This window comes from Propithecus coquereli, unplaced genomic scaffold (genome assembly GCF_000956105.1).
Source record: "Propithecus coquereli isolate 6110/MARCELLA unplaced genomic scaffold, Pcoq_1.0 Scaffold179, whole genome shotgun sequence".
In the NCBI taxonomy this organism is placed as follows: Eukaryota; Metazoa; Chordata; class Mammalia; order Primates; family Indriidae; genus Propithecus; species Propithecus coquereli.
In genome coordinates, this window is record NW_012142634.1 from 1,682,640 (window position 1) to 1,697,222 (window position 14,583).

The following is a 14,583-nucleotide window of genomic DNA, read 5'->3' on the forward strand; positions in this document are numbered from 1 at the left end:
GGCGCCGAGACCAGCCTGGGAGAGAAGGAGACTCTGGGTCAGGGCCCCGCGTGCAGAATCCCAGGAAGAGGCCAGTGTCGGACGGAGGCTCAGTCCCGCGGCTTCAGTCCCAGTCTCCATTCCGCCGCCTCCAGCCAGGCCAGCCCAGCCCCGGAACCTCTCTCCCAGTACTTGAGCTTCCACCAGTGCAGCGTGGAAGACAGGAAGCACGGCGACTTCCGGCTCACCCGGCTTCAAATACCCGCCGCTTCTCGCTTTTAAGTGGGCAGAAGCAGCTACCGTAGGCACGCATGCGCAAGCCATCTGGCTTCCGGAACGGTGTACAAAATCAGCGGGGCGGAGATCAAGGATGGATCATGCGCACTGACAGCTCCTCGGTCTGCTCCTGGAGAGTGTGCGCAGGCGCGGTGGCCTGCGTGCCCGCACAGGGCGGTATTTCGAAGTTGGCTGTGGGGAAATAGTAGACGGAGAGGACAGGACAATGGTTACTGGGCAGGTGGGTAGTGTCTGTCAGGTAGGCGTGGTCTCGTCGCTGTACGAGACTTATTGGACCAACTCTAGACCCTTTTATCTGTCGAGTGGACGCTGGGGTCTTTCCCGGGCCGGTCCATGCAGTGTGTGGCATTTCGGACGGCGAGGGCCGTGGACGCGCTGTCGATTCGGGTTATTATTTTTATTCTTCATCCACTTTCGCCCCGCCCCACACATTCTCACATCAGAAGGGAGTTGAGCTGGATGGTGGGGTTTGGGGTTGAACGACGTCAGTGGGCGCTACGGGGCCGCGTGGGTCTTTGCCAGGCGCGGTTAGGTCCCGCCTGACTGGTCCAATGGCGCGGCCCAGACGGGGCCCACCTGCCCCCTCGGGCCGCAGGAACCGGCTTGGACGCCCTCGGTGATGATCAAGAAAGATCCCGGGTGTGTGGATGGAGAAATGGGGTAGCTACAGGGAATTTTCCAGACGCCCCGTGGGATAGGAAGGGAGACTACACTGCTTTCTTCATTCTTTCAAGGTTACCTTTTTCGGGGGAAAAAAAGTGGAAATTAGATTCAAAGAAAATTGGAGTGTCAGCTTTCTTCGTATTGTGGGGCTGTCACACCTGTATTTGGAGTATTCTCTAGAAAATAGAATTTCGCTTTACCTCACATTAATCTTATCTCAGTACTAAGTATTCTGAGCTCATAATTAAGTACAAAATAATTCTTACTCTATTTTTCTTAAATTTTCATTTGAGTCAATATATTTGGATATGTAACCAATGAGAATAGAATGCCCTTTTCCATTCTTTTTACCTGTAGCGTTGTGCCAGCAAAATTATGAATGTATGTATTTTTCTGTAGGTAATCACTTATCCAGAGTCTGTATTAGGTGGACTTATCACGATTGAAAGAGAGAAATCCCACTAAAAATCTGATATGTACAGAATACAAAAGGTTAAAAGTCCTTAATTGTAAAGGTCTTAGTTTTAATGATTGCAAAAATTAGTACTTCAGACATGGAAACAGGTTAGAAGCCATCACAACTGTCTTCACGGCAATAAAAAAGCTGAACAAACTGAACATTTAACAACTTTTTAAAAATCCATCCGATAGGCCTGCGGATTGTTTGAGCTCAGGAGTTCGAAACCAGCCTGAGCAAGAGCAAGACCCCGTCTCTACTAAAATTAGAAAGAAATTAATTGGACAACTAAAAATATATGGCAAAAATTAGCCAGGCATGGTGGCACATGCCTGTAGTCCCAGCTACTCGGGAGGCTTAGGCAGGAGGATTGCTTGAGCCCAGGAGTTTGAGGTTGCTGTGAGCTAGGATGACGCCACGGCACTCACTCTAGGGCAACAGAGTGAGACTCTGTCTCAAAAAAAAAAAAAAAAAATCCATTCGATAATTGAGGTCACAGGGCAAATGGCCATTCCCAAACTGGAGAAACAGGCAACTATAGAAAAATCACAGCTGAGATCAGTTTACCATCTTGAGATTACGAGTCTTCTTTAAGCAGTGACTGGCAGGAACGCATAAAATGGTCATTGATGAATTGCTGGAGGCCGAGTGCAAAGTAGCTTGAGAGTTAGAAATTCCTGGGAGCCCACTGGTATGGTGCCTTGTACACTTTTTCGGGGGGAGGTTTACCTCCCAAAGCCCCACCAGATTCTTACAGCAAAGATTGGAGAAAACCTCCACTTGCTTTGTCCAGGGGGAGGGGAGAAGTAACCATTTTGAAATACTTTCCATTAGCATTCTCCCTAACAAAGGACTCCCCCCAGGGAAACTTCTGGAACCTTAACTGATCTTGGGAAGGGCAATTAGACGACTCCCAAATGCCTGCCCCCTGCTCACTGTCACACGAGGACACCCAGACCCCACCTAGTCCATGACCAGCCTAAGCAGATAGGAACCAAGCAGAGCCATGCTGGGACCTTGGAGAATGTCCAAACTCCTTGTGAGCACCACTTCCTGGCATCCCAGGTGCTGCCTTTCTGCTGTAGCATCAGGTGTGGGCCCAACTAGGAATGGATGCCCTGAGTCACAGTGCAGGACTGTGCCCTCTCCAGGAAGCCCATTGTCCTAGAGCCCAGGGAGGGGTCCTGAGCTGTAGCACAGTCAGAATAACAGACAGGTTGAGGGGTACCCAGGAAGGTTTTACCCTGGGAGATCCAGCCTACACCAACCTCCCACCACCAGAGAGCTGCTCAGAGGGTTCTTTAAAAACCGTTAGAAAACCTCAGTGGTGGCATTCTCCACTCAAAAAACTCCAACTGAGCTCAAAGCAAAATCCAGACTCATCCTCTGCCCTGTAGTCCTTCACCATCTGACCATTTCCTGCCCATCCTCACCTCCCACCTGGCTCCTCTGCACTCACAGTGGCCAGCTGGTCTGCCTTCCCTTATACTGCAGGTGCCCCAGCCCATCCCTGCCTCAGGACCTTTGCACTGGCCCTTTGTTTTGCCAAAAATGCAACCTGCTAAGCCCAGGTCACACATGGATGGCTCCCTCTTATCTGTCTGTCTTAGTTGAGATCTCATTTCTCAAGATGCCATTCCCCCAAGGCAGCCACTCTCTCTATCAAATCACCCTGTTTGATTATAGTCACAGCTGCTCTCACTATTTGAATTATTCATTTATTTTGTTGTCTATCTCTCCACTTAGAATACAAGTTCCATGAGGGCATGGCCGTGCCTCTCATGTTCACTTCTTTATTCCTCAGGCCCTAAGACAGTGACAAATATTTGCTGAACGAATAAGCAAAAAGAGAACAGCTCCCTCCCTGCCCCTACTCAAACACACGCTTGCTCTTCCTAGTCTCACCATTGACATAAGGATTCCTTTCTTTTGACTGCAAAACACCATGCCAGGGTACTAATCCACCTGCTTCAGCCTAGACTTAACCAGTTAGAAATCCCTGCAGAGGAACCCGGACCTGCACTTTCTTTTTCCTTCTCATCCTCTGTTTTTCCCCCTCCACCCGTAGGATCAGCCTCCTGGCAGGGCATCTAATGACCCACCTCAACCCAGAGTTTGCCCAGGTGCCATGCCCCTCCTCGCCCACTGATCCTTTGGCCTCCCAGAGCCTTCGTTCTTGGAGCAGAGCAGTGAAGGCTTCAGATGTCAACGATGCCACCCCATTCGTGATCTGAAGGGATAGGGCAAAGGCATAGCTCCAGGTCAATTCCACAAGGCATTACTCAGTGCCTGCTGTGTGCCAGCTGCCAGAGATGCCCGTGAAGAGCTGTTGCTGGGTACAGACTTTCCAGGAGTGGGCTGGGGAGAATGAACACTTGCTGTTGGGAATTGCTGATAAGAACCAGTCACACAGCTGCTATATTCTCACATCAGTCTACCCCTTGCATGGCTGGAAATGACGCATTTCCCTGGAGGTCTCTGGGTTATGAAACTAGATAGTTAGGAATCACAGAAACTATAAAAGCCTGCTAGCCGTTAAGGCTTCCCAGCCCCTTGCAAAGATGGGGGTTGTAAGAAGGCTCCTGCCTTTGGCTCTTTTAATTGCCTCATGTTTGGCAGAGGTGAACTCGACTGAGGATGAAGGTAAGAAAATTGAACCAGATTTTTCCACCAAAACAGGAACGACCTCCTCTCAAGAGGTCTTTAACATTTTTTCTTCCAAAGTTTTTATATCTGTTGGCCTTAATACAGAGAAAAATTTAATACTCTTGGTGGAATTTTGAATTAGTACTAATTGTATTCAGGTCCGTATGACAATGTCCATAAAAATATATAGAAAGCACATATAATTTTACCAATAATTTCACTACTAAGAGTTTATCTTTAGGAAATAATCATAAAAATATACAAATATATGCATTTATAAAGTTGTAAAAATCACAAATTTTCATCATTCATTTTGTTATGGTAAATCCATACAAAGGAACACTCTTGTAAATTTTAAAAAATGACACTGATCTATGTGTCTATGATCTACATTAAAAGAAAACTATCTGAAATTTTTACAATATGACCTTTGTTTAAAATGTTTATGTTTAGACTATTATGAGTAATGTTGCTGTGAACAGTAGTATACAAGTTTTTGTGTGGATATTTGTTTTCATTTATTGGGGGATATGCCTAGGGGTGGAATTTCTGGATTATTCTAACTCTATGTTTAATCTTTTGAGAAACTACCAGACTTTTCCACAGTAGTTGCACCATTTTCCAAACCCATTAGCAGTGTATGATCATTCCAATTTCTCCATATCCTTGTCAACACTTGTTATTTTCTGGTTTTGATTCTAGCCATCATAAAGGGTGTGAAGTTGTATCTAGTGTGGTTTTGATTTGCATTTCCATGATGACTAATGATGCTGAGTATCTCTTCATGTCTTACTGGCCTTTTATAGATCTTCTTTGGAAAAATGTCTATTCTGGTCCTTTGTCTATTTTTAATTGGTTGTCTTTTAATTATTGAATTGTAAGAATTTCTTATACATTCTAGATATAAAGTGCCTTTTTAAAATCATCCTTCTACAGGCCTAATATAGTCTCTTTTATGGACTATATGTAGAAAAATCATACTTTCTCCCCAAGGGCACCAAGAAGGAAAAATCCGTTGCTTGTGGCTTACTTTGGAGTGAGCTAAATACTATCCATGATTAGCCGAATGCTTGCATTGATATTACGCATGGGAGGTAGATGCTCAGTCACTGGAGAGGGGGAGGGGCTGCTGGCTCTCCTCATTGCTATCTGTGGTCTCTGCCAGGCAAATCAAACTGCAGCGCCAGTCTGGGAGGTTCCAATCTGGCAGAGAACCACAAAGCCCTGATCCTGCAACTCAACCCCAGTGAGAACTGTACCTGGACAATAGAAATACCAGAAAACAAAAGCATCAGAATCATCTTTTCCCAAATTCAGTAAGTGCAGCTTCAGTTTCCTAATCAGGGAGGTTGAACTCTCTGGCCACATTTGGGGCGGGGGCTGGGGACTCTCTGTGGGAAGATTTCAGCTGCTGCTAAAGGTGGTAGTAACCCTCACAGCCACCATGATGCTTCTGCTGATGGTGGTGGTGGTGGATGTTCACTGATGACGATTGTGTGCCTGGCACTTGCTCATAGAGGTCCTTTGATATCAATACTAGTATTACAACACAGAAGGTTGAGAAATTGTCTGAGCCCACACAAATAGTAAGTGGCATGACCAAGGTTAGTATCTAGTAAATCTAGTTCCAGATTCTAGTCCTTAAAACACTAAATTTGTGGTTCCAGACTTTGCTATGCATTAGAATCAGCAGGAAAGCTTCCAAAAATTCAGGTTCCCAGGCTGCACCCCATAAAATTAGATCACAATCTCTGGGGTGGGACCCAGGCATCAGTACTTTTTATTGTAAAATTGTAAAATTTTTATTTTCAAAAAGCATACATTCCTGTTTTTTTATAAGTGCCCAGGCCATCCCCATGTAAGGCTAAGCTGAGAACAGGGCCCTGCCCAATGGAGACACTCTCTGCATTTCATGAGATCTACCCCAGTTAATCCTCTCAACAACCCTCTTGGATTAGAGTGCATTAGATCCCCATTTTGTAGATAAGAAAGCCCAAACAAGTCACTTAACAGGCCCAAGGTCACATAGTGGGAGAGGTCCAAGCAACCTGGCTCTAGAACCCAGACTCTTACTCTGTCCCACTGGTTCGCAAAGTTGATCATGCACCAGACACAACTGGAAGGCTTGTTAAAGCACAATTGCTGGGCCCCACCCCAAGAGCCTCTATTATCTTATTCACATAGGGTGGGTGCGGCTTTAGAATTTGCATAAATAGCAAATTTACAGGTGATGTGATGCTGCTGGGCCAGGTACCACACTTTGAGAACCGTGGCCCTATACCACTGAAGTTGCAATTTATCTCTCAAAGAAACAGAAGGGGGCCTTTCAAATTGCCTGGAATACTAGAGTGATTTAAGAAATACACACTATTGTAGCTGTGCAAGAAGAGAGAAGAAGAGAAAACAAAGTGTGGAAAGAACAAGAGAAGGGGGAAATTACCATTTAACATTCACTGGACACCTCTTGCATGCCAGGCCTCATGAACGTGAGGTAGGTGCCTCACGTTCAGAATACGATAAACCTCACACAAGAGTAAGAAGTAGGCTGTGATATCCCCATTTTACAGAAGAGAAAACAAGTCGAGAAAGGGTAAATCACTTCTCCAAAGTTATACAGCAGGTAAGTGGCTAAGGTGGAAGGGGAACTCAGATTTCTCTATTCTTGTATTATTTCTTCTAAGTTATGTTGGAAATGTGTTTTCTGAGATCATTCAGAGAGACCCCATCAGGATGGGCAGAAAATGAAAATCCTGGGCTGCCTGTCAGGGGGCAGGGGACTGTCCTTCAGAATGATGGACAAATGGTGATATGAGGGAAGGAAGGGACTAGGGAGATGTTAGGATTTGCTTTACCTTGAAAGAGAGGCGGCCATGAAAGAATTGCTTTGCCTTTCAGCAGCCTAGGACATCAGATGTCAATGGGGATCAATTCTAAATAAGAAGGTTCTACCCCGAAGAGTCATGTGGGCACAGGAAACAGGAGAGATGGAAAGAGGTAGAAGGCTCATCTTCACCATTTACTTGATGTGAGACATAGGCAAAGCAGTTCACCTTCCTGCAGCCATTAAGGTGGACAATGAGTATCTTGATGTGGAGGATGATGGGGGTGGTGATTGGTCTTGCAGAGGTTTAAATGAATCCAGATGTGCCGCCACTTTCTAAATTGCCATACCAATGTGAGCAATTGACTCTGCTTGTGAAACCCCTTTGCTAATGGCTCTTCTCCAGCCACAGTTGTGTTCTGTCCTCAGGCTTGATCCAGATGGAAGTTGTCAAAGTGAAAACATTAAAGTCTTTGATGGAACCTCTACCAATGGGCCTCTGCTAGGGAAAGTCTGCAGTGAAAATGACTTCGTTCCTGTATTTGAATCATCATTCAATACATTGACGTTTCAAATAGTCACTGACTCTGCAACAGTTCAAAGAAGTGTCTTTATCTTCTACTACTTCTTCTCATCTGACACCTGTAAGTCCTCATCTACACAGCCTTTACCCACCTCTCCCACAAGCACAGGTTACACACCCTCCTGCCTGGGTCCTTGTGACCTTCAGTCTGAGTCTGTTCCCTCAGAGGCTTCTCTGTTTGGGAGAGCAGTAGTTCTCTATCTTTCCTGTGCAAAAGTATCACCTGGAGAGCTTGTTAAATCACTCATTCTGGGCCCCACCACAGAGATTCTGATTCATTGCTTCTGGGGTGGAGCCCATGAACTTGCCTTCCTAAGCAGCTACCAGGTGAGGCAGAGGCAAGGGGCTGATCAGCTGGCTACAGGTGAGGGTACTCTGTTAGAGCCCGACGCAGAGCCTCTCCACATTCAGCCTGTTTAATAATAACCGTGATATCTTTTGTGATGCCTGTACAGGGGCTGCACCTCCCTCTGGTCCGATAACTTAGATCTGGGTTGGGCTGCAGAACTTTCATGTTTAACAAGTCCCCCAGGTCATGCTGACAAAGAAGATTGTCTGGGGAGCACATGCTGGCAATCTCTGACCTCACCTCTGAAATCTACGACTGCCAGGCAGTCAGAGGCTGCATTTCCTTGGTTCTGCATTCACAGCACCGACATTCCCTTGTGACCCAAAGCAAAACACCAAGGACTTTTCATGCGAAAAACTCCACTGTTTTTCTTTCCAAGGTCCAACACTGATCATGTCACTCTCCTGCTTAAGCCACTGATGTCTTAGTGGCAGCAAATCTCCAGAGTGGAGCAGCAAGGTTTTCCCAAGCTGCATCCAGGCCACCTTTTCAAGCCTTGCCTCTAGCTACTACCTGATATGCATCCTATGCCTCAGCCAATGTAAACCACTTTACATCTCCAAAAAAGAGCTTTTGGTATTGTTTCTCCATGTTTTGTCTGTCTAGCTGCTTGTTTATGTACTTATTGGGGTAGGGAGGGATCAAGGCCGGTACCATGAGGGTTGCATCTGAGCTGAGCTTTGGACGATAGCGTGACCAGGGTAGGGAGAAATGGGAGTCAGGGGAGGAGTTACCTCTGCTGGAGCCAACAGCCTGCAGAGACCTGGGAAGAAAGGGCTGGGGGAACAACAGGCCACATGGAAGTGGCTCATGACATAGGAAAGCTGAGCAGGAGCTAAGTGAGGAAGGGCCTCCAGTGCTAGTCCTGAGAATGTGACTTTATTTTCTATGGCTCAGTCCAGGTAATGGAGGGTCTCTACAGCTGGGACAGATCTCATTGCATCACTTTAATGTGATTGATTTGGCAGCAGTATAAAAATTCACTCCCTGCCCTGCAACAATAGGCAGGAAGTCCAGTGATGAAGAAGGATGAAGACCTCAATAGGCGACCCATGGGAAAGACAGAGGCGGAATAAAACTCAGATTTGATGTGTTAATAAGCTTGACGTACAACACAGAAATTAAAAGACGTCTCCATTTTGACTTACATTCTTGGTCACCTTCACATCCGTTTTAGCTATTCCAGACTGTGGCGGTTACTTGGACACTTTGGAAGGATCTTTCACCAGCCCCAATTACCCAAACCCATATCCTGAGCTGGCTTATTGTGTGTGGCACATACAAGTGGAGAAAGGTTACAAGATAAAATTAAACTTCGAAGAGATTTTGTAAGTACTGAGGTCCACTTCTGTTGGACAAATGCAGTGTGCCCACTTGGACATTGGGGAGACCTGGGGAGGAGAAATTATTACTTGCAATGCCCACATATGGGCATTTTTTTAAAGAATTGATATAGAAAGGAAAACAGTGATACTATTACATTAAAGTAAGTTGACTATTTAATATTTTTCTGAAGATTCTGAGGTCCTGTTAGGGACTGACAAAGACCCAGGTTTGTTTGTCATCATAAACCTGAGATACCATTGAAGGGAAAATCCTTAATCACTAAGTGGAATTGCTGGGATTTTAGAACATAGAATTGAATTGGTCTGAAAAGCTTTTTCACCAGAGGCCCTCATTCTCTAGCCTAGAAGTAGACGACCATTGCAGATTCGATTTTGTTGCTGTCTATGATGGCTCCTCCACCAGCTCTGGCCTGATTGGAAAAGTCTGTGGCCGCGTAGCACCCACCTTTGAATCTTCGTCAGACTCTTTGACTGTTGTGTTATCTACAGATTATGCCAATTCCTACCGGGGCTTTTCTGCTTCCTACACTTCAATTTATGCAGAAAATATCAACACTAGTAAGTCACATTTTATGTTCCTTAGCTATATTGAGCTTCTCTGAAGATTATGTACATAAAAACTGCTCCTTAATTCTTAGCCTATATGTGGCTATCCCTATTTGCAAGACTGTCATTTATAGTTGGGAACATTTTCATAATCTGAAGCTTGAGAATCAGTTCTGTGCATTGCTTAATACAAGAAGAAATTAATGATATATCAACCTGAAAAAGATCCTTGGAGGAAATATGGACTGTTTCCCATAATACCTTCTGCAAAGACGCAGTTAAAAAAATTTACAGATTCTAGCTCCAGACAAAGGCACAATGAACATTGTAAAAGGTGAATCGACTTGTCAGCTATCTCGGGCTTCTGATTACTTATTTAGGGCACAATGGGTTTTGACTTTTTATATATTCACCTGCACGCACAGCTCTTCAAGATCCAAAATTCCTAGCTGGTATAAACATGATCATCCTTTTTTTCCGCCCTGACAGCGTCTTTAACTTGCTCTTCTGACAACATGAGAATTATCATAAGTAAATCCTACCTAGAGTCTTTTAACTATAATGAGAATGACTTGCAACTAACTGACCCAACTTGCAGACCCAGATTATCGAATGTTGTGGATTTCTCTATCCCATTTGATGGATGTGGTACAATCAAAAAGGTAAAGTGAAACACCGATAGCTGAGTTTTGTTAAATGATGAATGCATGTTGGGTGATGCATCCTGGGTAACGCTTGCTGGCTGCTTTAACAAACAGCCCCAAATCGTAGTGGCTTAACAAATGATAAATAAGCATGTGTGGACATTTAAGTACATACCTTCATACACAAATGCCAAATTTGCTGCCTTCATTTTCAGGGTGACTGGAGGGTGGTTATCTTTCCCAGAAGGTAAAGAACTCTGAATACTCACCAGAGAGTTCAATCATCTATATGCAGTGGGTTTAATATCCTACCAGAAACAGTTGTGCAGAAAATGTTTACATTTCATGTTTAGTAAAAATCTAGCTAGCTTTTAGTGTTCTTTCCCTTGTAAAGACAGAAGATAAAACATTATCCTTATTTTGAACATGAAGGATATTTTTGGAAGTTTGCAATTTGTTTTACATTTTCTAAAAGTCTCATTCAAGATCTCAAACACTTTCTACCTAGGGTCCCTTTAGGACACATGTCATAAACTTCTCACTCTGGATGTTAAACAGAAACCTAATTGAAAAGAACAGAGGCTAATCCAGAGGAATTGATAGGGATAAAAGTAAATCATCATTTCTCTCCAAAAGCAAACACACAGGCTTAATTACACTGTGAGCTTCTCGGGAAGGCTACCAGGGGGCACCTATTGCAGCCCTCTGTCTATGTACATTTTGGAAACTGCGCAGTTAGCCACACTAACTTAATGTTCCTTATGGAAGGCAATATGTCGCCAGGTTTAAAGTCTTTATAGGGCTGGAAATTTGCCTTCAAAATTGATTTTAATGTAACTGAAAAAAATTCTGTCCAATTCTGACTTAAAGTCTTTCTAATACATGCTGGATCTCTCATCTCATTCATTCTTCCTTTCTCAGACTATTTCTTCAGTGAAACACATTTAAGCTTTATAGTATTCTGACATGAAAGCTATTATCTCATGATTTAAGAAAATTATGCCTCCACCTACAAATGTTATTTACATCTATGCTCTAAAACATCACTGGACTTAAAGTGTAAAATTTGAATTCCATCTTGTTCTGCAGGTAGAAGATCAGTCAATTACTTACACCAATATAATCACCTTTTCTGCATCTCCAACTTCTGAAGTGATCACCCGTAAGAAACAACTCCAGATTATTGTGAAATGTGAAATGGAACATAATTCTACTGTGGAGATAACATACATAACAGAAGATGATATAATACAAAATCAAAATGCACTGGGAAAATATAACACAACCATGGCTTTTTTTGAATCCAGTTCATTTGAAAAGCCTATACTTGAGTCACCATATTATGTGGATTTGAACCAGAGTCTTTATGTTCAAGTCACTCTGCACAACTCAGATCCAAATTTGGTGGTTTTTCTTGATACCTGTAGAGCCTCTCCAACCTCTGACTTTGCATCTCCAACCTATGACTTAATCAAGAGTGGGTATGTATTAATGTAATTGATGTATAGATGATATTTCTGAGGAGTAATAATTATTTTAATAAAGTAATTGTGTGTATATATGTAAATGTTCCTAGAACTACTACCATGGAATTTATTAAATTTATTTTAATTATTTTATAAAATAGTTATAGTGTACTAGTTACAAATAATTTAAGTTAAAATATTTATATAGATACAGGTTATATCCTCTAGAATTTTGAGTGTATTTACAAAATATTTTCTGGTGGAAACAAATTTTCCTTTTGTCAAGAAAGCTGTTTGTGCATTTGCTTTTTGTAAATTTTGGTTATTTTCAACAAAAACCCAGAAGATCATTTCATGTGTACCATCTTTAGACTATAATGTCATCAATAAAATATATGTAGCATTCTTAAAAGAAAAAGTATAAAGTTCTTCTTTGAAAGGAAAAGTTTCCTTTTTTTCCCCCCTAAAAGCTGGCAGATTTTAACTAAATCATCCATACTGATACATTAATAATAAGCATGTAAGGAAAGGTGTTTGAGTTCTAATACAGAAGCATAAATTTTCTGGTTAATTCATATGGACTAGGAATTTTAGAGCTAGAAGGAACCTTTCTATCTATCTTACCTGGGAATCATATCTATAGTCTTAGCTCACTGTAGTCTGAACTAGAGACATTATCTTTCTAGAGAGATTTTCGGATTCACAAATTAGACAGTTCAGAGAGAACTTTGTATCATCTCTTTTTAGCATTGACAAGAATGAACTTCTCTGCATCTTCTGAACATGATTATAAATTCTGTTCCAGATGTAGTCGAGATGAGACTTGTAAGGTGTATCCCTTATTTGGACACTATGGAAGATTCCAGTTTAATGCTTTTAAATTCTTGAGAAGTCTGAGCTCTGTGTATCTGCAGTGTAAAGTTTTAATATGTGATAGTGATGACCACCAGTCTCGCTGCAATCAAGGCTGTCTCTCTAGAAGGAAACGAGACATTTCCTCATACAAGTGGAAGACTGATTCCATCATAGGACCCATTCGTCTGAAAAGGGATCGAAGTGCAAGTGGTAATTCAGGTAAGAAAGAAGTTATTTCGTGATCTAAGAACACCTCATGGCTTATAAAATGCTGTTCAAATCTGGTAGTTCTTAAGCATGCACAGTTTAAAGATTTATAGAAGTTTTACAAATAAGTTATGAGTTTTGAGCACACAGGATTACTATTTATTTCCATCATTTGATAATATGCATACCGTGTACAGTGTAAGCATATGACACACTGATAATTCACCATTATTCATAAGGCTTTTGAATATAAGTGTAATAATGTCCTCATCTCTAAAAACAGTTTCCATTAGCTTCCTGACTCATTATTATAGATGCCATAGCAGATAATGGAATCAAAAGCAATGTGTTTTAACTCCTAAATGAACAAAACAAGATGAACCAGTATCCCACATAATTGCCTATTTGAAAAAGACCTATTTTTTTAAAAAACAAGGAATCTATTAACACAAGACAGTCCTGTTTCTTTTATTAATAAAAGGCTTGAAACCTGAGACCTACTTGGCTGCATGGAAAGGAGGCAGTGGTAAATAAGGATAGTCCATAATTAATAGCTTAAGAAAAGCCATAATGAAATAAAACCGTGTATATGAATTTATCTTAGGTATAAGTGGCATTAAAGGACCTTATGATCTCTGTATTTATTATTATTAGCACTATAAAGGAGTGTATGGTTCTGGTTTGTAGCAAATTAGTTCTATGGTAAAAACAGAAGAACACAAATTCAGTAATTTTATAAACATATTCACTAAAAAGCTTGTATGGTGTATCTATAGATACTGGTTTGAAATTCGTGGAAAATTTGTGAATGAAAGTCACAATAGAAATATCATACATATTAAAAAGTATCCTTTTCCTGTTTCAGGGAAATTAACAAATTTTTTTCTTGTTGATCAAATGTATTTTGAAACTATAAGAAATAGTGATCATTAATAAATGAAACTGCATTTCCATTTGGCTATTGTGCTTGAATTTCACATGTTTTTCATGTTACATCAAGGAACCAAACTAAGTCAACCATGTGAAACACATTTAAAATTAAACAAACTAATTCAAATATTTGATAATTGTTCCTCTGTATTGTGTTAGCATTATACATTAATTCATGCATAAGATTCATAGGGTATGTAGAGATATTATAAATGTTACCAACATTTTGTAATGGTAATACTTTTTTAAAAAGTGACTTTCATCTTGTTTCCAATTATAGGGTTTCAGCGTCAAACACATGCAGGAGAAACTCAGAACCAGCCATTCAACAGTCTGCATCTATTTTCATTCATGGTTCTAGCTCTGAATGTGGTGATTGTGGTCACAGTCATAGCGAGGCATTTTGTAAATCAACGGGCAGACTACAAATACCAGAAGCTGGAGGACCATTAGCTGATCGGTGTAGCCCTCAGTTATTTCTCCTGGATGCCAAAGGAGGTGGTACCTTGTGCCTACATACATGATGAATAAATTAGGAAAGGTCTGAAAAAGTGATACACAGGCCTTCATGTCGCTATGTCAGTGTGTTTTATTACAGGATGACTGAAATGAATAAACAATATGTCAGTTGGCTCTCATTTTAGGCACCAAAATATTACATGAATTAAAACACCTCTTTCATAAGCATAAAACATTTTAAACAAATATTAGGTGAAAAGAAAAGGGTTATTTTTTACTTAAGTAGTCTTCAGAGTTAGATGTGTTTAATTTTTAGATGTAAAAGTTAGAATTTC

At 41.7% G+C, this 14,583-nt stretch overlaps 2 protein-coding genes across 2 annotated transcripts in view; one reads left to right on the plus strand and one right to left on the minus strand.

The window, feature by feature from the left end:
• LOC105808661 (uncharacterized protein C10orf88-like) overlaps positions 1-292 on the minus strand; it is a 4,969-nt gene extending 4,677 nt beyond the window's left edge. The window contains exon 1 of the mRNA XM_012642375.1: positions 280-292. Within this exon, the coding sequence (XP_012497829.1) occupies positions 280-292 (13 nt within the window). The remainder of the gene's footprint in view (positions 1-279) is intronic.
• A 3,482-nt stretch (positions 293-3,774) lies between these two features.
• Positions 3,775-14,365, plus strand: CUZD1 (CUB and zona pellucida-like domains 1). The gene is made up of 9 exons (XM_012642393.1): positions 3,775-4,039; positions 5,208-5,358; positions 7,293-7,507; positions 8,973-9,123; positions 9,482-9,699; positions 10,177-10,349; positions 11,421-11,812; positions 12,603-12,871; positions 14,070-14,365. Exons 1-9 carry the CDS (start codon positions 3,958-3,960, stop codon positions 14,240-14,242), a joined length of 1,824 nt encoding a protein of 607 aa, XP_012497847.1. The 5' UTR covers positions 3,775-3,957; the 3' UTR covers positions 14,243-14,365.
• Positions 14,366-14,583: the final 218 nt, after the last annotated feature.